The sequence below is a fragment of the Larimichthys crocea genome, chromosome XIII (assembly GCF_000972845.2).
Source record: "Larimichthys crocea isolate SSNF chromosome XIII, L_crocea_2.0, whole genome shotgun sequence".
In the NCBI taxonomy this organism is placed as follows: domain Eukaryota; kingdom Metazoa; phylum Chordata; class Actinopteri; family Sciaenidae; genus Larimichthys; species Larimichthys crocea.
In genome coordinates, this window is record NC_040023.1 from 8,634,378 (window position 1) to 8,662,357 (window position 27,980).

General features: G+C 41.3%; 3 protein-coding genes across 3 annotated transcripts; all 3 read right to left on the bottom strand.

The window, feature by feature from the left end:
- On the bottom strand, positions 1-17,582 carry LOC104939426 (solute carrier family 2, facilitated glucose transporter member 1). Its single transcript, XM_019253280.2, has 11 exons — positions 16,971-17,582; positions 16,579-16,714; positions 9,465-9,566; positions 8,713-8,873; positions 7,905-8,145; positions 7,647-7,809; positions 5,344-5,531; positions 3,344-3,448; positions 3,156-3,254; positions 2,471-2,674; positions 1-2,369 (listed from the first exon to the last, which is right to left on the bottom strand). The coding sequence occupies exons 2-11, from the start codon at positions 16,588-16,590 to the stop codon at positions 2,016-2,018; spliced, it is 1,629 nt and encodes a 542-aa protein (XP_019108825.1). The 5' UTR covers positions 16,591-16,714; positions 16,971-17,582; the 3' UTR covers positions 1-2,015.
- A 1,270-nt stretch (positions 17,583-18,852) lies between these two features.
- LOC104935765 (cytochrome c oxidase subunit 6B1) lies at positions 18,853-22,915 on the bottom strand. The gene is made up of 4 exons (XM_027286160.1): positions 22,831-22,915; positions 21,720-21,842; positions 19,185-19,285; positions 18,853-19,018 (listed from the first exon to the last, which is right to left on the bottom strand). Exons 2-4 carry the CDS (start codon positions 21,823-21,825, stop codon positions 18,965-18,967), a joined length of 261 nt encoding a protein of 86 aa, XP_027141961.1. The 5' UTR covers positions 21,826-21,842; positions 22,831-22,915; the 3' UTR covers positions 18,853-18,964.
- Positions 22,916-23,857: 942 nt separating this feature from the next.
- On the bottom strand, positions 23,858-27,529 carry LOC113747355 (C-type lectin domain family 6 member A-like). The gene is made up of 7 exons (XM_027286986.1): positions 27,469-27,529; positions 27,047-27,175; positions 26,763-26,852; positions 25,805-25,969; positions 25,420-25,571; positions 24,837-24,961; positions 23,858-24,008 (listed from the first exon to the last, which is right to left on the bottom strand). The coding sequence occupies exons 1-7, from the start codon at positions 27,527-27,529 to the stop codon at positions 23,858-23,860; spliced, it is 873 nt and encodes a 290-aa protein (XP_027142787.1).
- Positions 27,530-27,980: the final 451 nt, after the last annotated feature.

Here is a 27,980-nt window from a genome sequence, read left to right on the forward strand (position 1 = left end):
TCTGGAACCAGCCTCAAGTGGACGTTTGAGGAACTGCAGTTTTTGGCATAAACTTCACTTCACATCCACCGTGGCTGCTGCTTGGTTGCACGGCACATAAACTTCCTAACTAACTTACTTAATAATTAACTGGCCAATATATCCTCTGCTTCCTCTCAAAGTTTTTAATATTGTTTGAAAAACTAAAACTTCAATCTGTCAACTTCAAGGTGCATCAATAATAACTTAATGTCATGTAATAAGAGCATTTCATTTTGGAATAACACTCCTTGTTTTGACTGAACATGTAAAGTCACGGTACACATAATCTCAGATTATCATTGTAGTCAACATAAGTGAATAGTCATAGCAGTAATTTCTTTCAAAATAATCTTATGAAATAATAATAAAAAATAAATGCACCAGATTAGATTTTCTAATCAAACAACAGGAACAATTCAAGTTGGTCTTCCACCAGTATTTGCACTTTCCCTTTAGTCGCCTCTATTCATGATCAGCTCCTACATCGTTTAGGTTGAAGTTTCTTCGGTGATTGCACATTTTATTACAACTTCCATCTATTCTAATAATAGCCTGGCCAGATATAGTATATGCGAATCGCTCGGGTAAATAGTTTTTAATTATTATTTAGTTAATTTGACGTAAAGCGCTGTTGTGCTCGATGAATTCTACGTACGTCGGTGATTGTGGCTCTAATTCTTCGCTTTGCTGCGTAACTGGTTAACAAAGTGCATCTAAACACAGCAACAAATGAGATTTACTCATTTAACTACGGACTCTTTCAGCTTCATTACCCGGGGCTAGTCTGGAAAGCATTACGATTCTAAATTAGTCTATTATATAATTCTATTTTTTGTAGAAAAATTAATTTCTAAGCTAATAAATACTCTCTTTCTTTTCTCTTTCAACAAAAAAATATACATTGCACGTTACCCTACTGTGATCTACATCTGTGAAACAATTCAGCCAACATGTTTTTTTGTCTACAGTCAAATGAAAGTCATGATTTTCCATGCAGTATAGTTCAATAATCCACAAGATTAAACAACAGATCGATAGATTTAAGAGAAGAAATTCATCCAATGACGAGTTCGTAAATGCAACAAATTTGTGTTTGTTTGGAATAAACGAGAACTAAGCACCAATTTCTCCACATCAAACCACACAGGGTAGCTCTACACTAAAAAACGTCGACTAAACTTGTGGATTACCGCGTTAACCACTTTCTTTCAGTATTAATAAACTCAGCATGACCTGTGGCTAATTCCCCACTCTGAATTTAACAACCGGCAGAAACACATTTCGTATCACGTGTTCGCAAGACGGTGATTAAAGTTCAGCACTTTGGCATTGCTTAAAAAGCTCTTCGAAAGGCAAAGCTTCAGTTTTTAAAAAAATCCCTTCTCGGACCTTCTCAGTGATTTGAGACCACTTCCGAAAACATGACAGGAACAAACACATACATAATTAGATATTACTAGATAGAACTACAGCTACAAAGTCATATTGCACTAAAATATCCACTAGAACAGGAATACGTGAACAAAATCAGTCGCCTCTCCTCTCTCCTGACCTCTGGAAAACGCCTGCACCAATGTCAACGCACTCTGCTTGTAGTCTTTTACCTTTAGCTGTTGGTACATTAAGTGTACACAAAGTGTCGCCCTGACTAGACGTGCAGCTGCTGTCTTGAAAGAGACTCGCACTTTTAATGAGTGTAGCTTAATTCCTAGGAATGTACAGTAGATCGAACCTGCGGTTTTGTACAGTGACCGCTTCCCTTTCACAGTTTAGGAAGGGAGGATTTGAAAGAAGGAATGTTACCGTGAAAGCAGAAAGCATGACCTCTTAAGGGTCAAAGCCTATAAATTGATATTGTGTATTATAAAATTATGTAGTTTCTATTGTTCCAAGGTGTGATACTTTACTACAATTTACAGCATTTTTTCAAATCTCTGGGATTCTTCCGTCATCTATACCCCCCTTCATCCATCAGAACTCTAGGTACAGCGTGTCTACACACTCTCCTGCACTGTGCAGTTTGATTTATCTTCAAGCGGCGCGCTTTCAGCTACAGAAGTTGGAGCTGCTGCTGCTTCTGCTGCTGCTGCTGCTGCTGCTGCTGCCGGTGGTGCCGCCTGCACCAACGGGACCTTCTCCTTCACCGGCGACGTAGGAACTGCTGTGACAATGCTGGCACTGGCAAGCGGGTCCTCAACGGTCGAGGCGGGGGGCTGGCCGCCACTGAAGCAGCGTGCGATCTCGTCGAAGGTCTTGCCCCTCGTCTCTGGGACTTTAAGGAAGGTGAAGATGAAAAAGAGGATGAGGAAGGTCATGAAAATGAGGAAGACCCACGGCCCGCACACCTCCTACGGAGACAAGAGAGTCGGGAAAACAGAAAGTCAAACCAGAAAGACAAAGCAAAAGAAAAATCCAAACCAAACCAGGTCAAACCACGACGACCGCTCACCACTAGTTTGGGGAAGCTCATTCCAACCAAGAAGTTTGCCGTCCAATTGCAGCAGCCAGCCACAGCCATGGCTGCCGGGCGGGGCCCTTGGGAGAACAGCTCAGCCACAATGAACCATGGGATTGGACCGGGGCCCAGCTCAAACATACCCACAAATAGCATGACAGCAGTGATGGCAAGGTAGCTCATTGCAGTAATGTGTTTCTGCTCAGACAGAGAGAGAAAGATTGAGTTTGTGTTTTAGTTTAAGCTTTTGACATTCAATAAAAGCAAATTAATACACAGGGGAAGTAAAACATGAATAAATTATATCTAATATTAATTAGAAATAAGGTAACGTTTGGTTTTTCTATGGATCCATTTCATTTCATATCAACAATTCTAAAAATATGGATCAAAAAGTTGGATTTTTGTCCATTTAATATCAAGTCTAACACACCTGATCACACCACATCACTGCAGCAAGGTGACAAACCACTAGAGGTCACTAAAAATAAGCATTTCATCAGGTGTTATAATGTTCAAAATCAAGCTCTTTCTTTTCTGAGACATCCTGTTATAGTTATCGTCTGAAATTATATGTTTATGTTTAGTTTAGTAACTATGCTTTGGTTGTCAAGGGTGGAGAGAAAAGTCAAGACTGGCACCGCCTGAAACGGGTGAGCCACGATAGTGCTGAACTCACCAGCAGGAGGGAGATGGTCATGATCAGAGCGCTGATCGCCATTCCACCCAGTCCCAGGAGGTGCAGAGTCCTCCGTCCTGCCTTCTCCACCAGGAAGAGCTGGAGGACAGACACACGAGGCAGTGATGTGCCGCTGAACGCACACAAACACATGCAGCAACAGAAAGAAACACGCCGATGTCACTCACAGAAACAACTGTGAAGATGACGTTGACGATGCCGGCTCCGATGGTGGCGTAGATGGGCTTTTTCACTCCAGCTGACTCAAAAATTCCCGTTGAGTAGTAGAACACCTGAGGGACACAGAGAGGACAGGAAAGATTTACACATACATACGGATAGGTGACGGTTTAAGGGGTCGCTTGGGAAGTTCTAGGAATCCTTTCGGTCACTGACGAGGTTCGACAGATCTTTTAGGAGGTTCTAGTAGTCACTGGGGAGTTTGTAGTGGTGACTGAGAAGTTTCTAAAGGTTCTTCAGGAGGTTGTAGTGGTCATTAAGGAGATTCTAGTGGTCAGTAAAGAGGTCCTGGGGTTTATTTAGGAAGTTCTAGGGGTTGCTTAGAGAACCCTAGAACCTTATAAATGGTTATTTATGAGGTTCTAGGGTACTCTATGAGGTTTTAGTAGCAATTGGTAATGTTCTGTCTTTTAAGGAGGTTCTTGAAGTCGTTGGGGAGGTTGTAGTGGTCACTGATGAGTTTCTAAAGGTTCTTCAGGAGGTTGTAGTGGTCATTAAGGAGGTTGTAGTGGTCAGTAAAGAGGTCCTGATGTTTATTTAGGAAGTTCTATGGGTTGCTTAGAGTTGCCTAGAACCTCATAAATGGTTATTTATGAGGTTCTAGGGTACTCTATGAGGTCTTAGTAGCAATTGGTAATGTTCTGTCTTTTAAGGAGGTTCTAGTAGTCGTTGGGGAGGTTGTAGTGGTCACTGATGAGTTTCTAAAGGTTCTTCAGGAAGTTTAAGGAGTTATTAAAGAGATTCTCGTGGTCAGAATTGACGTCCTAGAGTTCCTTTAGGAAGTTCTCTGGGTTGTTTAGTAGGTGTCAATGGTTATTTATGAAGGTCTATAGTATTGTATGAGGTTTTAGTAGCACTGGATAATGTTTCTTCTTTTATCGAGGGTCTAATGGTCATTAAGAAAGTTCTAGTGGTTCTTTATGAGGTTCTGTTGGTCATGGGTCAAGGTTCTATAGGCCCAGTTGTTAGTAACCATTGATAATGTTCTTTAGAAAGTTCTGTTTTAGTGTTTCTTTAAGACGTTGAGTGGCCACTAAAAAGGGTAACACAAATCCTTAAAGAGATCCTTTCAGGAGATTTCTTCTTCTTCTCCTTCAGGAGGTTCTAACGGAGCTTTAGGGGATTTTTAGGAGTTCTGTTGGTTTTGGAGATTTTGGAACAACATTCACCATCATCATCAAAACACCAATATCACTCTAAAGACAATTTCCAGCCAAACAGCATCGCTTTTAAATATTTTCCAGCTTTTGCAGAACCAAAAGGTCCAATCATATAATCACATTCACCTACAATGTACCAAAAATGCTCTTTATCCTTGACTCTTCCTCATACTGGGAGGATGAAGCTGACATTTGCTTCCTCTGTGACCCAGTTGTTCAAAGTATTGCAAAGTGACCTTTTGCAGTCCCTGAATAGAGCGTGTGTTTGGTTTGAGTTATTACAGAAGCTCAGTCTTTCTCTCCACTCTGACTTATCTGTGTTATCCAGTTCTGTATAGAGACACGTCTCGCTGGGATAGTCTGTCACACTTTACATGTGAAGGAAAACACGTTTTATGAAGCAACAAGCTGTACGATAAACAAACAAAATTAGTATTAGGATATTTTAACATGTGAGATTATTGCTTTAACTGTAATATTTAGTCATATATCGTTGTATAAATCAGTATATAATACTTGTTTTGTAATGTATTTATTCCATTTTCCTCCAATTTCCTCCTGAGGATCAATACATTATTCCTAATTCTGATTCTGATGTACTGTGTTGTAGCGAACACGTTGATTATATTGTGTGTATTTTTTTAAAATACAGACCGGAGGACGAGTGGATGTTGCCAGGGTAACGACCATTAGGGATCCAAGTGAAGAATAAATAAATCTTTGTGTGTAAAAGTGTGTATTTGTGTGTGTGTGTGTGTGTGTGGAGATGCTGCCTGTTGCTGACTCACAGCGTTGATCCCCGACAGCTGCTGGGAGAGCTGCAGCATGACGGCGATGAGGAGGGGCTGCCGATACGCCGCAGAGCGGAAAAGCTCGGGGATGGTCACCTTCTTCTCCATGGCCATCTTGGCGCTCTCCTCCTTCATCTCCTGCATGTCTTTGCTCACATCATTGCTGCCGCGCAGACGCACCAGTGCTGTCGACGGAACAGAAACACAACGTTGCTGATGATCAGTCAGTGTAAGAGAAAGAACAAGCAGGGACAGTCAACAATAAAGTTCAATGCATGATCTTTTAAAGTGGATTGGATTGTAATTCTTTATCTTGGACAAGGTCCACTAACCCCAGGAAGCCATCTCCATGACTACTGAGCAAACTCCTCAGTAGTCATGTGAGTAAGTCAAAAGTCTAAAGTCTTAATGGAACTAAATAAGTAATAATAATAAAAGTAATCACAATAATAGTAAGGAGTAAAGTAAGTAAGAAAAGTATTCTTAAGGTGCAGTCACTGGTCCAGTAGAAAGCTTTGACTAATATTAATTTATGCTACATTTAAACTTACTCTCTTATTGCCACAGTAGCAAAAAGGGGTAAGAAGATGAAGCTGAAATGAGAAAAGCAGTTCTGGCTGTTTCAATATGTTTCCTTGTGTCTACATTTCGATCTCCCCAAAGCACCACACTGAATCCTGCCCGGTACAGAAACGACCCCATGAAGCGTCTAAAAGTAATATTTGAAAAATCCCAAACTGTGGCACCCTCCAGTGGTAGTATCAGAGATATTTCATCAGGCGTGTTATGCGCGGTTTGGGAACCTTCCTGTATCATCAATATTATTATAAGTTATCGCATTTCATTCAGAGTGCGATGAAAATCATTGGTCAGAAATCAAATCATAATCTTCAGTTTCTCTATGACTAGTGTGCACTTCCACAGTTAAAGAAGATCTTCTGTGATCCGTCCCACAGTTTGACCTATTTTTATGTATGTTTGTTGTATTATTTGTGCATTTTTTAATGCCTTGTTTGACAGTATTGAGTGTGCACATACAGTATGTTGATGGAAGTCAAATTTCCCCACTGGGACAATAAATATACTGTATATCGATCATACATTTTGGAGCCAGTGTGGTAGACAGGCGCTGCATCAGTTCTCAGTTCTCAGTCTCATTTCTTTGCAAACAAACACTCGAGTCATTTTAAAGATACCGTTGTTGGATAAAAACAGACACATAGCGACTTTAAAGCTGAAGTTTTTTTTTTGGCTACTAACTATTAAAGTATGATCTAAAAACACGGCACAGTCACAGATACTCTGACGCGACTGACTGAGGCTTGTGTTTGTTTTTGTTTGTGTGAAGGAGACCCTGACTGGCTACAGGTTGAACAGATGCCAAAACCTTCTGCCTGTTCAAGGACTCTCCAGGATAAATCATCCTGACTCACCTGATCTCACCCCGTGTACTAATAATTACTGCCTCCTCTCATTCTCTATCTTTCTCCTTGATCTCTCATTCCTGTTTTTTTTTCTTTTCCTCTTTGCACATCTCTCTTTCACATTTCTGGGATCTGATATTTATAACTTTCACTCTTTTGGTGTGTCACACATGCATCTTCTCTATAACTTGTAGTAGCAGCCGTAGTGATGGTCATTATAGTACTTACATCAGTAGTATTCCAAATAACAGAAACAGCAATAGCTGTAGTATCAGTATAAGTAGTCATAGTATAGTGGTATTATTATCTGTAGTACTAAAACAAGTAGTAGTTGCAATATACTGGCAGCAATAGTAGAGATTGCAGTATTATATTATATAACACCATGAAAGTAGCGGTAGTACTATGGTACTGATACTAGATAATAGCAGCAGCTTGTAATAGTTTGGGCATCAGTAGTAGTAGTAGTAGAAGCAGTAGTGTCGTAGTAAAACGAGTATTAGTGGTCACAGTAAACGTAGTAATGACAGTAGTTTGTGTAGTAATGAAAGCAGTAGCAGTCACACAGTGAATGATAGTAACAACCTCCCCTCAGGCCACTAAAACACTGAATGAGAACACTGCACCTTCATAAGAAAAACTTTTACTATTACTTGTGTTTTCTATTCTAATATTACTACTACTGCACCTGCATAATTATACGTGACAATTAAAGTGAATTAATGAATTGAACTGCAGTCACAGTGATCAGAGAAACAGTGGAAGCAGCAGCAGTTAGATGTAGTTGTAGTAGTACAGGTAGCAGTACTGCTGCAGTAGTTGCAGTGGTATAGCGGTAACAGAAGTACTATTTTAAGCAGTAGTATCAGTGTGTACCTTTGCGGGCCTGCTCCTCTTGTTTAAGGTTGATGAGCAGGAAGCGAGGGCTCTCGGGACAGAACGGCAGCAGGATGCACTGCAGCACAGCAGGGATCACCGTGAGGGCCAACAGCAGGGGCCACAGCTTGCTTGAGCCCAGCAGAGCCTCCAGACCAAAGATCTAAACACAGGGATGACAGAGCAAAGCTAACATCCAGTCAGAAACTGATCTCATAAATCAACATTCAGGAACTTTTAGGAAGCTTCATGCCGGACCTGAGCGATCAGGATGCCGAGCACCACACCGAGCTGGTGAAGAGTACCGAAGGCTCCTCGTAGGGGGGTGGGCGACACCTCGCCCACATACATGGGAGTCAGGCCGGTGAAGAGGCCGCAGAACAGGCCGATGACCAGGCGGCCGGCGATCACCATCTCATAGGAGGAGCAGAGGGTAGAGAAGCCCATGAGGAGGCCGCCGATGACCGCCAGGGAGTTCACCAGGAACATGGAGCGACGCCTGAGAACGAGGAGGAGGAGGAGAGACAGCAATTTTAATTTGGAATATAGTTTAGTAGGTTAATTATTTGCTACAGGAAAGGAGGTTGGTGGTGGTGGGGGAGGACATCTGAAAGGTTCGTGGTCAAAGAAGATAAAAACTGACAGGTTCATCGATTGACTGTGACGTCAGCGTCAGTGTTGTCACGACTGATTGACCCGCCTGAGTGTGTGTAAAGGTCAGGAGCTTTCCTGTCTAATTAGTCCATCGACACATGGGTGTTAATCCATTTATCATCTGAATTCTTTGACATTTGCAAAACATTTTATGTGTGAAAAGATAAAAAAACAACAGTCCAACATTAGAAATGAAAGAGGATTGTGGTTTGATGGAAGGAAATGAAGAACTCTGGGGAACATTAGAGCCAGAAGACAGACACGCTTCATATCCTCCATTAGTAGTAGTAATAGCTTGTGACTGTTTGGCTGAAGCACTCAGGAAACGCACAGAGCCATTAAAACCAGACAAACAAAGAAAAGAAAGAAAAATAATAAATATCCAGAGATGTTTTCTACTTGTGCATCTCACCTGCCAAACCGGTTTGCCATGACTCCCACGCTGAAGGAGCCCACCATGCCGCCAACGCTGAAGATGGCGACGGCGATACTCCACACGATGGTGCAGACCCCCGGGCTGATTGGCTCGCCATAACGCTCGACCCAGGTGTCGTTGAAGAAAGATCGTAGTTTCTGAGGGCAGGTGAATAAAAACATGAATCAAAGTGCACAGTAATAGTTTATTACAGCACAAACAGACTTTTGTTGCACAGATTAAAGTCACCAGTGAGCTGCTGAGGCGTTGGCCGGTATATTTCAGCCAGGCTAGGCTTCCGGCCTTAATGCGCACTAATGACCGGTATATGGTTTCTTTACAGGGGTCACTTTGTGCGGCTGCCGCATTAGAAACAAAATAAAAAAACATTTTATCTTGATATATGAGCAGCTCTGGAAAGTTCCACCATTACATCTATATTCAAATAATCCAGTTTAAAGCTGCGCAGGGTTAAATCCACTTATCTAAAAACAGAGATGACCCTCCAACCTGTAAAGTCATTGAGACACAGATCAGAAACAGACATTTAGAGATCAACCGTACACTCTGAACACTCACTGCCTTCCCTTTCTTATCTCTTTGGTTTGTTCTGGTGTCAATCGCCCAACACCGACTTGGATGTGTGGCTTCAGGATTTGCAGATATACCTGGTGTTAACATCTGGAGAAGCTGAGGTGGAACATGTGTGCAGCCTGCAGATGCAGGGACATTACCGACTAATCACCAACCTGCTCCGGAGCGTTGATGACTCCCGTGTTGTAACCAAACTGCAGAGAGCCGATGACGGCGGTGGCCAGAGAGAACAGGAGATAACCTGTCACCTGCTTTTCCTGCTGTGATGAAGCGAGAGGAGGAAGGAGGAGATGGAGAAATCAAGCAGAAAATGGAGATAAATGTGGAAATGAAAGGATGGAAGGAAGGAGACAAGGAGAGAGAGAGAGAGGGGGACAGAGTGAATATGAAATCTGAGCTCATAATCAGATTTATAATAATTGCAGCCGGCGCACAGATGCAATAAAACTGCGAGCGGACAGGTCAGCGGGCGGTGACACATGAACTCATAAACAATCATATATCAGGTATCAGACGGTGAACTCAGGCTGGACATGCATACACCACACATGCAGCCACACAGGATGACTCATCGTATTTAAAGTCACTGCGAGACTTATGCAGAATTATGTAATTCTGGTAAACATACAAACAAAAACAAATAAAACTTTAAAATCTGGACGATATTGTTTGACGGTTCCAAAGCGTCTCTCTCTGTGATCAAATGTTTCTGTGACTGTTTTTCTGTCTTGAACATTATCAGCTAAATGCAGATGAAATTCAATACCGAAGCCGTCCACCTGCTCTGGACCGGCCCTGATAAAGAAATCCATTCATCTGTGTAATGAAATCAGGGTGAGTATCACAGGAGGAGTCGCTGTCATGACGATCAGACGTTATAACGTCTGACTCTCATCAAGCCTCCATCGGACGCATCGTATCATTTATAAATCAGCTTATTACACACTGATGTGTCGAGTCAGAACCAGTTTTTATCTTTTCTATACCGAGAAACTGTAATAAAATAATCATCATCTTATTTTATATGATTCCTGTATTCATTTGTTTTCTGCTTCAGAGAGAAAATGTGATTTAAAAGTACTTATTTATTGTTTTTTTTACATAAAACTCTGAGATCACCATGTGAGCTTCCCTGTGGACAGATTTCAGTTCATATTATACTTTAAAAAACGTTTTTTGTCCTTATTTCAGTTTCCAAAGGATCTGCAACGTGTCTGTATACGAGATCCAGAACCTTAGAACAGTTTGCTATGTTAAGACACGGCGGAGAATAGTAGAGTTTGTGCTGTGTTGTCGTCCCAGCCTCTCCATGTGCATGTGAGTCCTTCTGTGTCAAACTTTTGGCTTTTGAGGAGAGCGACTGGAACGGTTTGAACGGTTTGTCTGTTCAGTGGATAGACGAACAGAGACGGTTTTAAAAAGACGATCTGCGAGGGGAGAATGACGAGTTTCCTCAATGGAGTCTAGCAACATAACAGCTGTTCCTGGTTAAACAAAAAGGCTCTTACTCTTGGATACAGTGTGCCGAATTGTACTGTTTCCATGGAGGTGCAGGATTTAGATTTTGCAGTGAATAATGAGCTCACGGTGAGGTTCACAGCTGCAGCAGAGTGCTTTTATAGTACAGTTTTTGGTTTATTCCGTCCTCCATTTTCTAAACCACTCCTCCTGTTCGGAGTCACAGGGAGCTGGAGTTTCGGTTTTCCGGCAGATTTCCGGCTTTCTCAAGCGCAGCTCGAGGTTGGCGAAGGTCAAAGTTTATTAAACACTCCTCGATTGTTGCCACCGGCAGGTCAGGCTGGGTCACAGCAGGAGGAATTAGGCCACTGTGTCTTTATTTCTGCTGACGCCTGAGATACAGCAGTCAGCCCGCTGACGGGGCAGAATCTGCTGCTGTTATATGAGACAGTAGAGAGACCTGGACGGGCCCTCAGGTGATCCACTGCCCTTGGCTCAACAATAACATAGCAGGGTCAGACAATATCAGCATGGGCTGCACTTCTCAGGATTCATTTTAGCCTCGTGGGTGTCGGCCTCTCCGGACCAATCAGACAACGAGAGAGAAACAAGGATGGGAAGTGATGCGAAGGTCAAACTGGAATTATTCAAACGAGGGATTTGAAAGTGGGGAGAAGAAGCTCGGCTTGATTTCGTTAAACATTTAAGCTTAAGATGAATCATGGTGCCTTTTAAGTGAATAATGCACAGGGAGGTGTTCAGATATATGAAAATAATGGATCAGCTGGAGGAAGGATCATTTTTCACTTCTGTCAAATTAGTTTATGGCTGTTAAAGGTTATTATGTTTGACAGGAGTCCACTGAGAGTAAGAAAGTCAAATGTTGTGCTTATTATTAACCCCGAAGTTAAAGACTGTGACTCTCTGCAAGAAGGTTCTGGGTTTCTGTGTGACGTCTCCACAGTCCAGAAACAATTAACAGGTTCATTGCATGTTTTTGAACATGCCTAAGTAGTTATGGATGATGGGTGGACAAATGAATTTAACTGCAACTTGCAGAGGGACAAAACAGCAATAACAAAAGGTATTATAACTTTTTATGTACGATCACAATGCAGTTTTAGCTGTCATGGTTTCAACGTTTCTGGGAATAAACTACACACTAGTTATTTATCTGGTCATTTTTCTTCTCATATGTTTTGGAAGTTTTGTCTGTTCCAGACGCTCGGCTGAAAACTAAAGAGGACAAATCATGTCGGCTGAATCAGTGATCTCCTCCTTAAAACAGAGAGGCTATCCCGATGTTACTCAATTTTTCTTTTATTCAAAAGAGAATCTCTGTTTTTTTATGACTTTTTTAATTGTCCACTCAAGGGAATATCAATCATACTGGTGGATTATTCATTTAAAACATGAACTCTTCATCTTTGCTCATGATCACATGTACCTTTAAAAAGATGTTCACTTCAGCCGAGCTAGTCCATCCTATGAAGCTCATCATATTCTACGTTACCTCGGCTGACGTCTTACAGTGGCTGGCTGTAGTTGGAATAACTCACTTTACTTTAACATTGTTGTAATTTATCAGGAATTCAGGTATTCAGACTGACTTTTGGTTTCTACGTCGACATATTCTTGAAAAAAAGTGAAAATTTCTTATGAAGGGAAATGAGAGGAGATGTGCACGCTGACATGAGGCGACATTTTAACCATCCAGTCCTGCACCTGACTGCTCTCAGCATCATCCACCTTTTTCTTCTTCCTCTCATTATGTGAACATGTTTTCAACCGTCTCTCAGAGTTAATGAAATCTGCTTTTTGTCCTCGTTTGCATACGTTCCCTGAGGATTTAGGTGACATTTCCGAGCGATCGATAACCCGCACACACTGAAAGCCTCTGCAGCTCTCTGGGTGCGTCTGCAAATGGACGTCTGGGATTCGTCTGCACTTGTTGTGTTTTTCCGGTTATCTAAAATGGATACCAGATATTTCACCTCTGTAAGTTTGATGTTTTCTGTCACGTTAATGAATTGGCAGCATTCAGTTTTAAAACGATGACACTGCTGGATCCTTTAAATGTTAAACATATTGAATGATGGTTTTTGTTTACCACATGATGACAGGTGCAGTTTTATAATATTCTATAGTCACGCTCAGTGAGTTTAAAGGGATAATATAACATTTTCATATTATAATGTCAGTCCTATGCTTATATATTATGTTTTGTTGTTATCATCAGAGCTTAAAAGGAAGTTAAAGGGAGTTTTCCTTCTCACCTTGGTTTAGACACAGGATACAATAACTTCTGTATATAAATAAAGCTGAAGTGAAATGAAGGTTTGAAAATATAATTTATATATTTATAACTTTGCTTCTATACCACTGCACTGATGTACTGTAGCTTCGCTTCACTAAGCATTATGTTATATAACGGTTATATAATTTACTGAAAGAAGAAGTCCATGTGAAATTTGTGGAGAAAATGCACTTTGTGATGTATTTGACTTCAGGACATCTGACTGCACTTTATTCCACTTTCACAAAGTTGGACACATTAAAGGAACTGATCCAACTTACTCTGATATTTAATCTCTAGTACGGGTCCAAAAACTATAAAAAAATGAATCAGCAACTTTTGATCATTTAGTGTTTCGAGTTGTTTTTTTAAGAAAGAAAATGTCCAAATGTTTCTGCTTTCAGCTTCTGAAATGTGAATATTTTCTTTAATATTCTAGGACAGTGAATTTCTTTGGACTGTGGACAAAACAAGACGTTACCTCAGACTGTCGAAGACAACGAGGAGAGAAAATCAATCGCTCATTAAAATAATCATCAGTTTCAGTCGTAATGGAAAGATACTCGACTTTATATTTACGGTAACTCAGCAGCATCTTTCTTTAGACTTCCACAACAGTTTGTAACGCAGGCGATGTCAAACACAACTCTGGCTTCTCTGAAAGTGCTGTACTACGTTATGACATTTTCTGAGCATGTGATGAAATTTCTAAAGAGGAAGTCTTTAGAAACAAACTTCAAACTGATCCTTCATCGTCTGTCTGATGTCATCAACTTCATCACGGAAGATTAAAGTTAATTATATGAGACAGGGTGGAAAAAAGAGCCCTGAGTGCATCACAAGACTCAATGCAATCAGCTTTTTTCTTATCAACCCCATGACACACACACACACACACACACACACACACACACACACACACACTGCTATATTTGCCCTGAAGTTCACCTTCCGCTTTTTTTTTTTTGTTTTTTTTCTTTTGTCAAGTCACAGTGACTCAGTAGAAATTATCGGTCACGTGACGGCACCCAAAATGTCTCGTATGAGGATCAATGACAAGAGTGTGTAGGTCAAATATCAACACAGCTGCTCCTCAGACTCCATCCTCTGACTTATGGTTAAAGAATCTTATTCAGCACTTGTAAAGTGACAGAGCGGCCCAAACATTCAGCTCGAGCATTACACTTTTAATTCTATATTTTATTTTATATTATATTCATATTATATTCAAATTTCAGTTTAGCCTTTACATGACAAATGCGGAATATCTCATATCTCTTCTCTTTGGCTTTTAACACCATGTAGATGGTTGATTTTATGTGCATACATGCATTTTGTTATTTACGTATTTATTTTTGTCTGTCTTTATTTATTTTATCTAGTGCCTTTTATTCATTCGTTTTCTATCTTTCTTTTATCCACTTGATGTTTTGTTGTGTTTCTGTATTGTTATTCATTGTGTTCTATCGTATTGTGCAGCACTTTGGAAACCCTGTGTTTGCTAAAATCATGCTATATAAATAAAGTGGACTGGATTATTTAACAATATTAACTGAGAGTGTTTCATGAGGCGCTCCAGACAAACTTCTGTATCAGCAGCCTGTTGCGTGTTGCAGCGCCCAGATCTGCTGAACAGATGCCGCGTCACTATGGTAACTGTCGTCATGGTCACTCTGTCCTCGCACACAGATCCGACCTGATGCCTCACATGTGGCCCTTTGAGCTCCAACACTTCTTCTTTTATGGCTGTTTGCGCATGGACAGAGTGCAGTGCAAACGTTCACGTCAATCATGACTCAGACGACCGCCATGACTCATCGAACTGTCCTTCTCGAACTACACGCTCATGTTTTATCTTTCTTGCTGAATCGTTTAAGCTTCCAGCATCTCTCTTCTTCTTCTTCTTCGTCTTCCATCCTTCCAACCATCAAACCAAGAGTGTTTCCTCCCTCCCTCCTTCCTTTCTTCCTTCGTCTCCATGACAACTGCCTGGAGGTGACAGTTTTATTGACACAGGCTGAAAGTGAACCGCTGCATACATGCGCACACACACGTACACACACGGGGCAGGGTCTCATAAACTAAACAAACACTCCCACTATAGCGTGCGCATGCATCCGATGACTACACCTGACCTACATCCCGTCCACGGATTAAGCCAATCAACCCAAGCGTTTGAGTGACACCGGGAGGTTAAATGCATCGAGCTGTTTTGGGTGACGCAAAAAAAAAAAAAAAAACGTTACACTCTGGATTTTAGTGCACGAGTCCCACGGGGCTCAGGTCGGGTGTATTGACAAGCTGGTCAATATCTGGCACGAGCAATGAGAGCAGGATGCAAAGTCAAAACACGACAGGACGTCCTTTAGGGACACGGGAATGTTTACACAAATACAGTGAAGCGCTAAGGGGTTGCTTGGTAAATATTTGGGGTTGGAAGATGAAAAATGAGGTTCATTTTTCCAGAATTTCCTTTTTACTCTGCCACTGTAGGAAAGAAACAAGCTGATGAGGTTTGTAGTCGACTATACTCAGAGAAGTCATGCCAAATTAGACTGTCGTTGACACTTGAGACCAGTTTTTAGCACAAACCTTGCTTTGTTTCTGTGCACCCCAGCAACAGTTAGGTGATGTTCATCAACATTTCTAAGACAAATTCTTCTCTAAACTTATAAAAAATATTTTTTCTTTGCACGCTTCCAGAGATATTTGTATTATTTTGATGTTTTAAGCAAAAATTCACCCACAGAAACATGAGGACGGCTCTTCTTTATGTTACACAGTCAGTGTGTGACGCTGTTATTTTGAAAAGACATCTGCTTCCTTTGTTCAGTTAGCTAATCTGACTACAGCAGACAAAAAGAAATAAAACCAACAAAGCTGACACAATGAGAGCACATACGGCGCTTAATGCATTAGTTTCTTCTGCTCTGCTTCTAATTTGATTTCCTACAGTTCCCAGAATTCCTTTCAGCAAACCCCCCCAAGAGGAAAGATGTACATGTTGCATTCGTCTGTGTACGTGCAGAGTGACAGCATCTGAGAGTGAAGAGGCGTCTTGAAGCTGCATCTATTTTCTGCTACCGCACCTGTAGAAAGTCTCAGTTCAGTGTTTACTATCACGTTCTTCCATTTTAGCTGCTCAAAACATCTTAAAATAAATAAATAAAAACATGCCACATGATGCTTCTGCCTCCTGTGTTGATGCCATTTGTTCAAACCACGGCTCCACACTCATGACATCTCTCCCCGCTCACACGATAAACACGACATCAGAGCTCAGCGTGCAGAGAATCATCCCAAACATACGAAAGTACACGATGTATCTCACATCTGCAGCGATCATGGGTGACTCACAGAGCCACTATGGCACACTTCACCGCCCACACAGCTCTGCTCAGACACACTCATCACACATGTTTTATTCACAGATCACAACTCCAGTGAACTCCTATAATAAACTGGAGGTGACAGTCAGGTCAATCAACAGAAACTATAAAGAAAGGAAGACTTGCCTGCCCTTCCATCTTCTGAAATCTAGCTGGATGATCACCAGAGAATGTTTTACTCCAAACTGAAGGATGCAGAGAGGCAGGAGATCTTCAGGTGGTGGTTAAAAGATTTGCAGGACCCGCCCGCCGGCGCTGTAAGCTGCAGAAAAAGAAACAAACCTAATCAGGCGCTGTCCGTGGTACTAACCCGGCTGTAGCTGTGGGAAGGACACGACCGCTCAGGAAACTAACCCCTGATAATCTACCGCATGCACTGTGCAGGACACATGTGAAGCTGTGCAGGACAGCAAAGGCATGAAGGTGGTTTTATTTGTCGGGTCACCTCTTGGCGGTCAAACTGACGGTCACCACCCTCAAAAAAGAAATGATCCGCACAGACAGCAGTGTCCACTCACCTGTCGTGACAGAAGAAGAAAGCCTCGGTGCAGCTGCAGCCCTGCAGCCTCCCTCCCTTTTCATGCAGGAGTCTGCGAGGAGAACCGCACGTATGAGCACGCACTAGTTTTTATTTTTTCTTTATTTTCTTTCTCATCCACTCCATCCACCTATAAAAACACAGAATGCTGCGATGTCGTAACGTCGCTCCGCCCCCCTCTACGTTTTTTCTACGTGCACAAATCCGTGACTCTGCAGCGTCACCGCATCCCCCGCAAAAGCCGAGGCGGCGCCCGCGTCCTATTATGGCATGGGCGCATGCGCGGAGGAGTAAGCTCCCTCTGGTCCACCTCCCTCCTTCTCCCTCCCTCTATGGTGTCCTCCTCCCTCTCCTGCGACCTTGACAGGAGCCGCCGTGTGACTGATGCTGCGGATGCTGATGCTGATGCTGATGCTGATGCCGTTACTCAGGCAACCGGTCATGCGGTTGATGATGCTCCAGTTGTAGAAATGAATACTTTAAAAAAAAAAAAAAGGTTTCACTGTATTTGCAGACAGTGACAGAAATATCCACATCAAGGTATCAAATAAATAATGCTCGCCCTGCGGTCTTGTGCCGGTCTTATGATCTTCTCGTGACTCAGACAATAACAAAAAGTCAGCTGACTGTGAGTCATGGAGGTTTGTGTAAAATGATGCCGTTTAGTTTAAATGAAAAACTTTGTCATTTCTACTCAGTGATCAAAAGCTCCAGAAGAATGTGGGATTGTTTAAACAGTAGTTCAAGAATAAAACATTCAATTTCAGGTTTTTTTTGTTGAGTTGTCACTGTCCTATCTAGGAGACTGCCTCCTGATGGGTTGATATATGTTTGAGTGTGGACATTTCTCTCTGTCCCGGAGATGTTGGTACCAGCCACGGTGAAGAAGGGGAGTAAAGCAGATATTTACGAGGGTAACCCCCCCTTTGCATTTAGAGTCTCTCTTTTATTACCTCGGATGAGAGGGAGGGGGAGAAATGTCTACAAAAGGAGCAGTTGAATGTATTATCAGTAGAGAGGACTTTGCGACTCTTGTACTCGTACTGTTGTCTCTCCTTGACCAAGAATAAAGTTCTCATTTAATACTGATCGTGTTCTCAGTCTTTATTGAATTTCCACGACAACACGGATGAAAAGTTCTTAAAGTTATCAGAAAACAAAGCAATGTGAACATGCATGATTACAACGACATGATGAAAAGCTCCCAAACAGCATCAAGATCAAGAGCTAGTAAATGGAAAAAAAAAATGAGACTTGTTTGTGGGTTTTTTAGCCCAAAAAACAGTCAAAATATTTTTTATTTCCTGTCACAAACACTCGTACTTGATATATTTATACTTCACTTTCAGTGCTGCCATTCAGTTTGTACTTGTACTTGTGTTATTTCTTCCTGCTTAGTCAAGTAGCACTGGGTATAAATCATTCAGTCGTGGTTTGTGAGCCGATTATCTCAGATAAAGAAGGCGTCACAGACTGATTTTCATGAATGGAGTAAAGAACGAAGAATCATCGTGTAGTTGTCTAACTCGTCTTCTGTTACAGGTGTTGGTTTCTTTACTCCCTGAAGTCAGGGAGCAGAAGTTTAGTGACGACGTAAACGGGGTGTTCATCTTCTGCTGGACAGTTTTGTTGGATTGTGAACGCAGCACGTTAACGTCAAAAGAAACCAGCTTCACGTGACCTGCTGACCTCAGAAATCCTCCACCAGGATGTTTTGCAGTTTGTAAATCAAAGTGTTCTCGATTACTAATTAAAGACTACAGACCCCAGAACGTCTGTGGAAACTCTGGAGTACGTAGGCTTTTCAAAATAAAAGCTCCTCTTTATAGATTGTTGCGCAGAGTGAAACAAAAGCGTCAGAGTTCAAAGTGACATCATAGAATTTATTGAGCTGCTTCTGTACAGAGAGAGCAGATGCTCTACATTAACATAGAATGAGTAAAGGTGGAGAAGGGTGGAGAGGAATGTGTGTGTTCAGATCTTTCCGGGGAAATTTCCCGTCTCCAGCTGGTCGTCCCATTTCTGAACCTGCAGGAGACACGGAGAGAAGGACGAGGAGATCAAGTTTAAAGTGAAGAAGTGAAGTGAGATGCTCAAATGTCATCTTCGGTGACACAAGAAGACAAAAGAAGTTATTCTGCGTGTTGATTCTTTCATTGACGTCTGCTATGAGTGTGTATTTGGTGCATCTTACCCAGCTGATGGGGCACAGGCTCTTGTAGACCCTCTGGTACCACTGGCATGGAGCCGTGTCCTGGTCTTTAGCAGACAGAGCTTTGTTACATCTGTGGAAATCTGCACAGAGGAGACAGAAAGACAAAGACGTCAGAGCAGGAAAATAAAGAGCCAGCAGAGAGAGAGAGAGAGAGAGAGAGAGAGAGAGAGAGCGGGAGCCATTCATCAGAGGAGTGATTGTCCGTGACCATGAAAAGTGGATGACCCAAGCCGGAGATGACAGCCCGACAGGAAGCTGTTCTTTTATCATTTGCAGTTTTGGCTCCTCAAAATTATTTTTACAACTTTAGATCATGAGATTCTACATGCACAGATTGACGCAGCTTGGACTGAGCACCAAAATAAAAGTTCTGGACAGAAACGGACGTGGCCTTTGTCACGTCTAAAGCCTGTGTGTCATCAGTCTGTACCGGCCTTGTCAGTTTCATTTGCATAACTCATATCTCCTGTCTTCATAGAGAAAATCACACACGCTGCATTAGTCTTCAGTTTTAACCCCGTCCTTACTGTCTGTATCAAATGTAGTTTAACAAACGTGCTGTTTGAAACTACTTTTACTTTGAAAATCCGTGTGGCCGATTGTCATGATTGAAATGAGGCAGGAAAATACCAGATCTCCAAAACGGAACCGTAAAAAACAAACATTTAACGTGCAGGACGACAGAGGCAGACATGTAATTATTAGTGCTGTCAAAATTAACGCGTTAATTTTGTCGATTAATTTTAAAGAATTAACGCGTTAAAAAAAATTAACGCAATTAACGCGGTTTTGTTTACTTCCGGTGGCGGCCGCCATTTTGGATGTGGCAAAGTAGAGCTTTGTTTCCCAGATATATTAGTGTGTGTGTGAATGGGTGTATAAGAGGCATTAACTTAAAGCCCTCACGGAGACTGCGCCCTGGGCGGTCGCCCACATTGCCCACAGCTAAAACCGGCCCTGCTTGTTTTAGTTTACGGGCAGATCTGCCACATCCAATATGGCGGACACGTTAACGTATCGCAGCAACGGACCAACCTGCTCAGTGAGGCGTCTATGTATATGTCTATGATCTATCCTAACTAAAGGAGAGTCTGTATATATGTCTATGATCTATCCTAACTAAAGGAGCGTCTATGTATATGTCTATGATCTATCCTAACTAAAGGAGAGTCTATGTATATGTCTATGATCTATCCTAACTAAAGGAGAGTCTATGTATATATGTCTATGATCTATCCTAACTAAAGGAGCGTCTATGTATATGTCTATGATCTATCCTAACTAAAGGAGAGTCTATGTATATATGTCTATGATCTATCCTAACTAAAGGAGCGTCTATGTATATGTCTATGATCTATCCTAACTAAAGGAGAGTCTATGTATATATTTCTGTGTATATATGTCTATGATCTATCCTAACTAAAGGAGAGTCTGTGGTGTAAAGATGGATAAGGACGAACTTTTAGGGGGAACATTTCATTTTAAAAAGTTGCCCGACGGCTCGTTGGACAAAAACAAGGCAATTTGCACAGTTTGCAAAGCCGAATTTAAATTCCACAGAAGTAACACGACTTTAACATATCACCTTAAAGCAAAACACCCAGTCTACACTACAGGAGTGTGGCACTCCTCAGTATATTTCCTCATTCTGGCTTTTTTCTGTTTGCACTGTGCATATGTGCACCTTAAGCCAATAAAATGAATGAATTTAAATATACTTTCTCTGTGTTTATTCTACATTCATTTGATAATTTTACATGAATAAATATTCATTATAAGCTTCAGTCTCAGAAAAATGCATTTAATTTATTGATACATTTATTGATAGATTAATCGCGATTAATTACAGAAATTTTTGCGATTAATTAGTTAATTTTTTTTAATCGATTGACAGCCCTAGTAATTATAGAACACCTCATCAGTGGCTGTTTCAGTGGATCAAACATCATGCTGAGAGAGCGTGCAACGTGTTCAGCAGCAGGACTGCTTCATGTAGACCTCAGCACAGCTTTAACTCTTTTTCTTTAAACAGATTAGAGAAGTTCAGCAGGATTTGAGCCTGTCGTTAAGCAGTCAAATGCGTTCAGGAAGACGTTGGACGTCGATAGAGGGGACTGTTCTCCAAAGTCAAGACACTTGAGAATGTTCGTCTTGTCGTCTCGTCTCTGTCACGTCTTTGCGTCATCCTCATGAATACATAACTGAAATGAAGATGGGAAAAGAAGCAAGCTGGCGAGAACGGAAACTTTTCAGTTTGACGTTTTTCAGCTGCAGTAAACACAAAGACGCCAAACGATGTGGAGATGTGAAGAGCGGGCAGACTGAAGCGACTCTTACGTAGACGTGACTCGTGTCCACCTTGTGTTCAAAGTTCAGGTCGGATTCAGCGTCAGAGGAAATGCCCTGTACCGGTCTGACACAAGGAAACATGCAGATATAGAAAACCTGAAGATCACATCAGTGTAAACAGTCTGGACAGGATCTACGTGACGGCAGGCCGACGCGTTCGTTAACCCAGGTAGTTCTGGAAACAGTTGCGGGTCTGGTTGGTGTTGGGGAAGCGGGCGTCGAACGGAGCGGTCCTGTAGTTCTTGAGCTTCTCCTCGATTTGGTCAGACATCTTCAGCTGCTGGAGATCTGCAGAAGACCAACACATGGTGTGAGACACTCAGGAGACACCGCAGAGACGAGCAGCAGCCGAGAAACTCAGTCTTAGGTCAGTTTTAGGTCAGTCTTAGGTCAGTTCCTCAGTTTAAGGTCAGTCTTAGGTCAGTTTTAGGTCAGTCTTAGGTCAGTTTCTCAGTTTTAGGTCAGTCTTAGGTCAGTTTTAGGTCAGTTTCTCAGTCTTAGGTCAGTCTTAGGTCAGTTTTAGGTCAGTTTCTCAGTCTTAGGTCAGTCTTAGGTCAGTTTTAGGTCAGTCTTAGGTCAGTTTTAGGTCAGTTCCTCAGTCTTAGGTCAGTTCCTCAGTTTTAGGTCAGTCTTAGGTCAGTTTTAGGTCAGTTTCTCAGTCTTAGGTCAGTCTTAGGTCAGTTTTAGGTCAGTCTTAGGTCAGTTTTAGGTCAGTTTCTCAGTCTTAGGTCAGTCTTAGGTCAGTCTTGGGGACTGAGTTGAGTGCAGAGTTCACCAGCTGACTTTACTGACTACTAAAAAACAGTAAATTGTTGTGTGCGTTCAGCAATAACACGAGAAACATTAAAAAATACCGTCTTTTTACAAATGGAGTCAGGTGTTACGGATTAACGAGCGACGCTGTTACTTGGTGACCGTTAACCGAATACCGTTTGTGGTTATTGTAGTTACAAAAACAGGAAGATACGTAGCTGCACACGATTACCTCTTTGTTTTTGTCTCATTAACGTAACAAAGTCATGAAAATACAAAGTTATTCGTGTCTCGTCTCTTCCTTAAGTAACTACGACAACCGTTGAGCGGTCACCAGTTAACACGGTCACCCTTTAAACCGAAACACACAATCACGTCTAACGATGTAGTGGACGTTTTTCTACGTTTAACCTGTTTACTAGAGTTAAATAAATAAAACACTAAGTTTAATACGTTTATAGGAAAGTATAAATATCGTGCCAACAAAGCATAAAGTGTGTTATTGTTAATAAAACGAGTTTACCGTCCACACAGACTCCGCTGTAATCCCAACAAACCGCTTAGTGCGAAGGGATGCTCGCTCGCAGTGCATGTCGGGAAAAGACGCCTCGTATTTAAAGGCACAGCAGCGCCACCTGGTGGACAGACGGAGGAGGCGCAGCAGCAGGTGGAGGTGACGGAAAACCTTTACACCTTCAGCTGATGTATGAAAGAATATAACATAAAAATATGTTTTATATCACCGTATCTGTTTAAATACTGAGAGTTAAAGTTCATTCTTGACACTGGACACTAACTAATTAACTACTCTTGCAATAATAATATTATTATTTGTATCATGGTCACTTTATTTGCAATATTTCTTACACTATGGTCACTTTACATTATATATCATGCCACTTTTATCCTCACTACTTGTCTGCTTTTGATTGTTTTTCCTGTTTATTGTGTAGGTTATGTTTATTGTGTTTTTCTAATTCTGTAGTGTATTCGACACTTTCCTCTGCTGCTTTAACAAGTAAATTTCCCCGTGGTGGGATGAATAAAGTATATCTAAATCTAAATCTAACTAAAAACTATTAAATGTGGTCAAAGCTCTGGAAAAAGCTATTAGGTGAGACTAGTGTTAACATTTTTTTTTTTAAAAAGGTTTGGTTGCACAGTTAATCTGTATCGTTACTAATATTTTTAATTTAAAAAAATAAACTTTGTCGTAGAATGTCAAATTTCCTGAAGGTTTATTTAAATATTAACAATCCTTCAGATTAAAGATCGGTGATGAACCCATAAAGAAGTAGAACAAACAAAACAACAAAATAAATGTGAAATAAATGAAATAAGACTGATGTTTGTGAGTTAGTATTTTATTATTAATGTTAGATTATAATACACGTTACATTATTCATTAAATCAACAGCATATATAGACGTATATATGGTTATGTTTTATTTCAAAATAATCCTTCCTTGTCTCCTCTCCCCTCCTCTCCTCTCTCTCCCCTCCCCTCCTCTCCTCTCCTCTCCCCTCCTCTCCTCTCCTCTCCTCTCCCCTCACTGCAGAGTAGCTTGTCTCCTCTCGCAGATCCTCCTCAGCTGGTTGGAGCATTTGGAGGAGAACCAGCTCGTCTTGTAGTTGTCTCCCGGTGTCAGTCGACCACACAGCTCCCTGTTGTCTGTGTCGTCAGGCACGTGCAGCCAAAACCTGCGAGAGATGCGGTCTTTTAATCTGTTACCATGGCAACCACTACTCCTCCATATGAAAATACATCATGAAATAAAAATAAAAAAAACAGCCTCCCGGTGACTTTCAATCCCCCCTTCTATTACGGCCAGTATAATCACAGTATATCCAGAGAGGATGATGAATTTGTATGATTAAAACGGAAAATGAAAAAGAAACTCTCAAAACAAACATCTCATATCTGTGGTAAACTGAAATATATTTAAAAAATGAATGAAATGTACTAACAGTGATACTCTTACAGCGTAATTTAGAAGTTTAGGAGCCATCACTCAGAGAATTTATTTATTCTTATCAGCTTTTCATGCTTTGCACACATAATCACATCGACTCAGACACTAAAAACCACTGATGATGATTTTCCAGACAAAAGAATGTTGCATTCTTTAGATATGTATTGTTTGAGTGTGTTTAAAACCGCCTGCTCGTGAAGTTTTGTTTTTGTTTTTATGTTTTCTTCATTTTTCTAACTGATCGTACACGTGTTTCTCATTGTCAGACACTTCCTTGCTGTTGCTTCTTATTTTGACCTCCTCATTTTGTGATTAATTGTGTTTTATTCATTTTCATATTAAAATCATGAGGAAAGTGTTTGTACCTGAACAGATTCAGTTGATTTTTTCATTTTTTCATTTTTTTTCTTCATAAAACAAATATTAAACTCATATTAATAACTTGTGACTGTATTCTCAGCAAAAGAGATCAGTGTCTGGTGTCTCCTCACCTTGTTTAACCCTCCTCTCCTCCTCTTCTCCTCTCCTCCTCCTCCTCCTGCCTATCATTACTCACCCTAGTCCCTTCTCCACCAGGGAGCCATCACTCCACTGCCAGCCTCCGTCAGCACCGCTGCTCCTCATGCCGAGCCAGTATGAGTCTCCTTGGCTCAAACTTTGGGCCTTTTTAAACAGAAACACCTGAGAAACATGTCAGGAAATGTCATCAGCTTCTCGAGAAACACACACACACACACACACACACACACACACACACACACACATCTTGTGAAAGACAAAACTTGAGATGACCCAGAGCAGCGGCTGCTCCTGCAGACGTCTCCATATTTTACAGAGGTCTTAAATCTATTCTTAACTTCTCTCTCTCTGCTGGTTCTGTGTTTGCAGTGTGTGTGACCTTACAGCTGACATCTCAAATGTTTACAACTGGACAGATGCAGAATATATCATCAGCGAGGTTCCATGTAAGACACATAAATACCAAGAAAAGAAGGTTTCCGGTTTCAGAGTGTTATGTGCGATATGGTGGAATATAAACACACTTAATGGGTCGTGAAACTGAATCAGAAAGTGGTTAATGAATACATAAAATGACAGTGTGTGTGTGTGTGTGTGTGTGTGTGTGTGTGTGTGTTCACCTGCTCCTCTTCTGTCCTGATTATGGCCACAGTGCCCCCCAGTGTCAAGCAGCGGTACTGGCTGCTGATCCAGTCTCCCCTGTCTTCACTGAACAAGTAACATTTCTCCTCCTGAGGCGTCCAGCTGGCTGGACATGGGCTGCACACTCGCTCTGCGTGGAGAAGAAAAAAGAGAGGATGAGTGACCTTTTCACGACGGAAATGTCAAGACTGAGTCGATTTCCAGCTGTGAAAACACCCCGACTGTTTCATGACCTTTCGTGCACAGATTACAAAATCATAAATTCTCAAATTCAAAACGTGTAAAAACTGTAAAAATACTTTAAAACCTTTCTAAAATTGTGACTTTGTTTGTGTGCCTGAAGTGTACAAATAAAACTCTTACCACCGGTGGTGGAGTTGCTCACTGGGCAGTACTGGTTCAGAGCCGGATACTGGGAGAACAGGAGTTGATATGACTGGTTGAGCTTCTCCAGTCTGTTTGTCAGATGTCTCACTTTGGTTTCCTGCAGGGTCGACTGCGACTGGAACACGAAGGTGATCTGAACCACTGTGATCTCAAACACACACACACACACACACAGCAGAAAGACAGAAAATTACATACAGTGATGTCCCATCAGCCGTTTCCATGGATACGGGATAATAAAGGATGTGTTGTGGGAGAAGCAGACTGACAGAGGTGCAGAAACATTAAACAGATAACGGCCATTCAGGAGAAACATTAATAGTTAATCCTCCGTTTCGTCTTCGTCTCTGACAAAACGCTAAAGAACATTCTGTATTTTCTAAAGCTACGACTGAGACATTTCATTTCAGGTCATGGCTGCTGTGAAGTTTGACCTTTTAAAAATATGTCTACACATGATTTTTGTCAACAGATCTCATGAAAATACCAAAATCAACAATGAATATCTCCAAAAAATAGTGTTCCCCCTCTGTTCCATAGGAAAGGAAGCTCAGCATCTTTCAAATCTGTGATTTTCAGGCTGATATCATCACATTTGACTGTTTAAAACCTGCTTGGGATATTATTGTACTTTATTTTGACTTAATCTCACATACACTGACCTACTGCCCCAAATACTCACTACAGCACCAAATGTGGATTAATCCGCCTCTGGAAATAGTCCCCAACAAATGCACCCTGTCCTCCTTTTCGAGTGACTGAAACTAAAATCCAGCGAGCAGCTGTTTAGGAAATGACTCAAACTTTTTTTTATACATAATTGTGAGATTTATATACTTCAGTAGGAAGTATTGTCACATTTTATAAATCATATAGATTTAAATTTCATGAACTGTTACATAATGTCGGTGTCAAACTGTCATGAGGTACTCACGGCAGAAAGTCTGGAGCAGAGTGATGATGACGAGCAGAAAGCAGAGCAGAGAGAAGTAATAAGCCAACTGTGTGTATTGACTGAGAACACCTGAGAGACACAACACAGCAACAAAGACCAAACTTTACACAGACTGTCATTTCATCATCCAACAGCTCAGCAGTAAATCCTGATTTAAGAGACTTTAGGACGTGGTCTTGTTGCACTATATATATAGATATGGAATCATATAAATAAACACATGGTACTGTATGATTGCACGACATTCTGCAAGAGTAGCTTACCTCTAACAGAATCCAGACCTGCTGACAGTTGCACTTTTATTTGCTGAGATGTTGACAATGTTCCTGAAACTTCAGCCGCCCCCTCGCAGCGAGCTTTGCAGATTATCTTAAATAACTGCGATATTGTTTCTGGAAAGGAGCATTTATGTTCAGTTTGGCTTTTAAAAAACAGGAGAAAAGGAAGCTCTCAAAAAACCTCAGCAAATAAAGCTGAAACCATCTGCACAGGTAGATGATCATAAACTTGGAAGCGGCTAAAGTGTGTGTATGAAAATAACTGATTTTAAAGCATAAAACATAACGGTAGAAACGCTGTGTGAAGCCTTTTACAAAGAAAATGAGCTCTGACGTATCTTAAAAAGTTGAAATGCACACACGCAGCTGTGACAAAACACATTATGCAAGGAAGAAGAATGAAATACTTTTGTCTGTTGTTGCTGTTTTCTGTTCTTCCAGCAGAGCCGATCCATTGTTCACTCCCATGGTTTTCCCTCAGTAATTACTGCATTAATGCATAATGGCTCTGTGTGGTCCTCATGTGTTGTTTTAATACCTCAAGGCAGGCACAAAAGAACAGCCAACGTTCCTCTGGTCAGTGTTTCATGTAAGATTAAATATGCAAATGCAATGCCGCATGCAAAGCAGCAGTCGGTCTGATAGCCAAACAAGCCAGAAGAGTTACATGTTCAGTTAAAGCCCCATCACAGTCTGTCCTTCAGTTTTAGAGTTTGAAGTTGTTGCTGACAAAAATATTTTGTGCATAACAGAGTCCCTGGTAACAATGCATGCTTGTGTTTGGCACACTGTGGAGTTCAGCATTACTGTTTTAGATACAGTCGATTATCTTCTTCAGTCTTATATATGAAAACAGTGTGAGGCGATGTGTCTCTTTGTTTGAGACTGTCCTTCTAATATGAAAGTTCCACAAAATGAC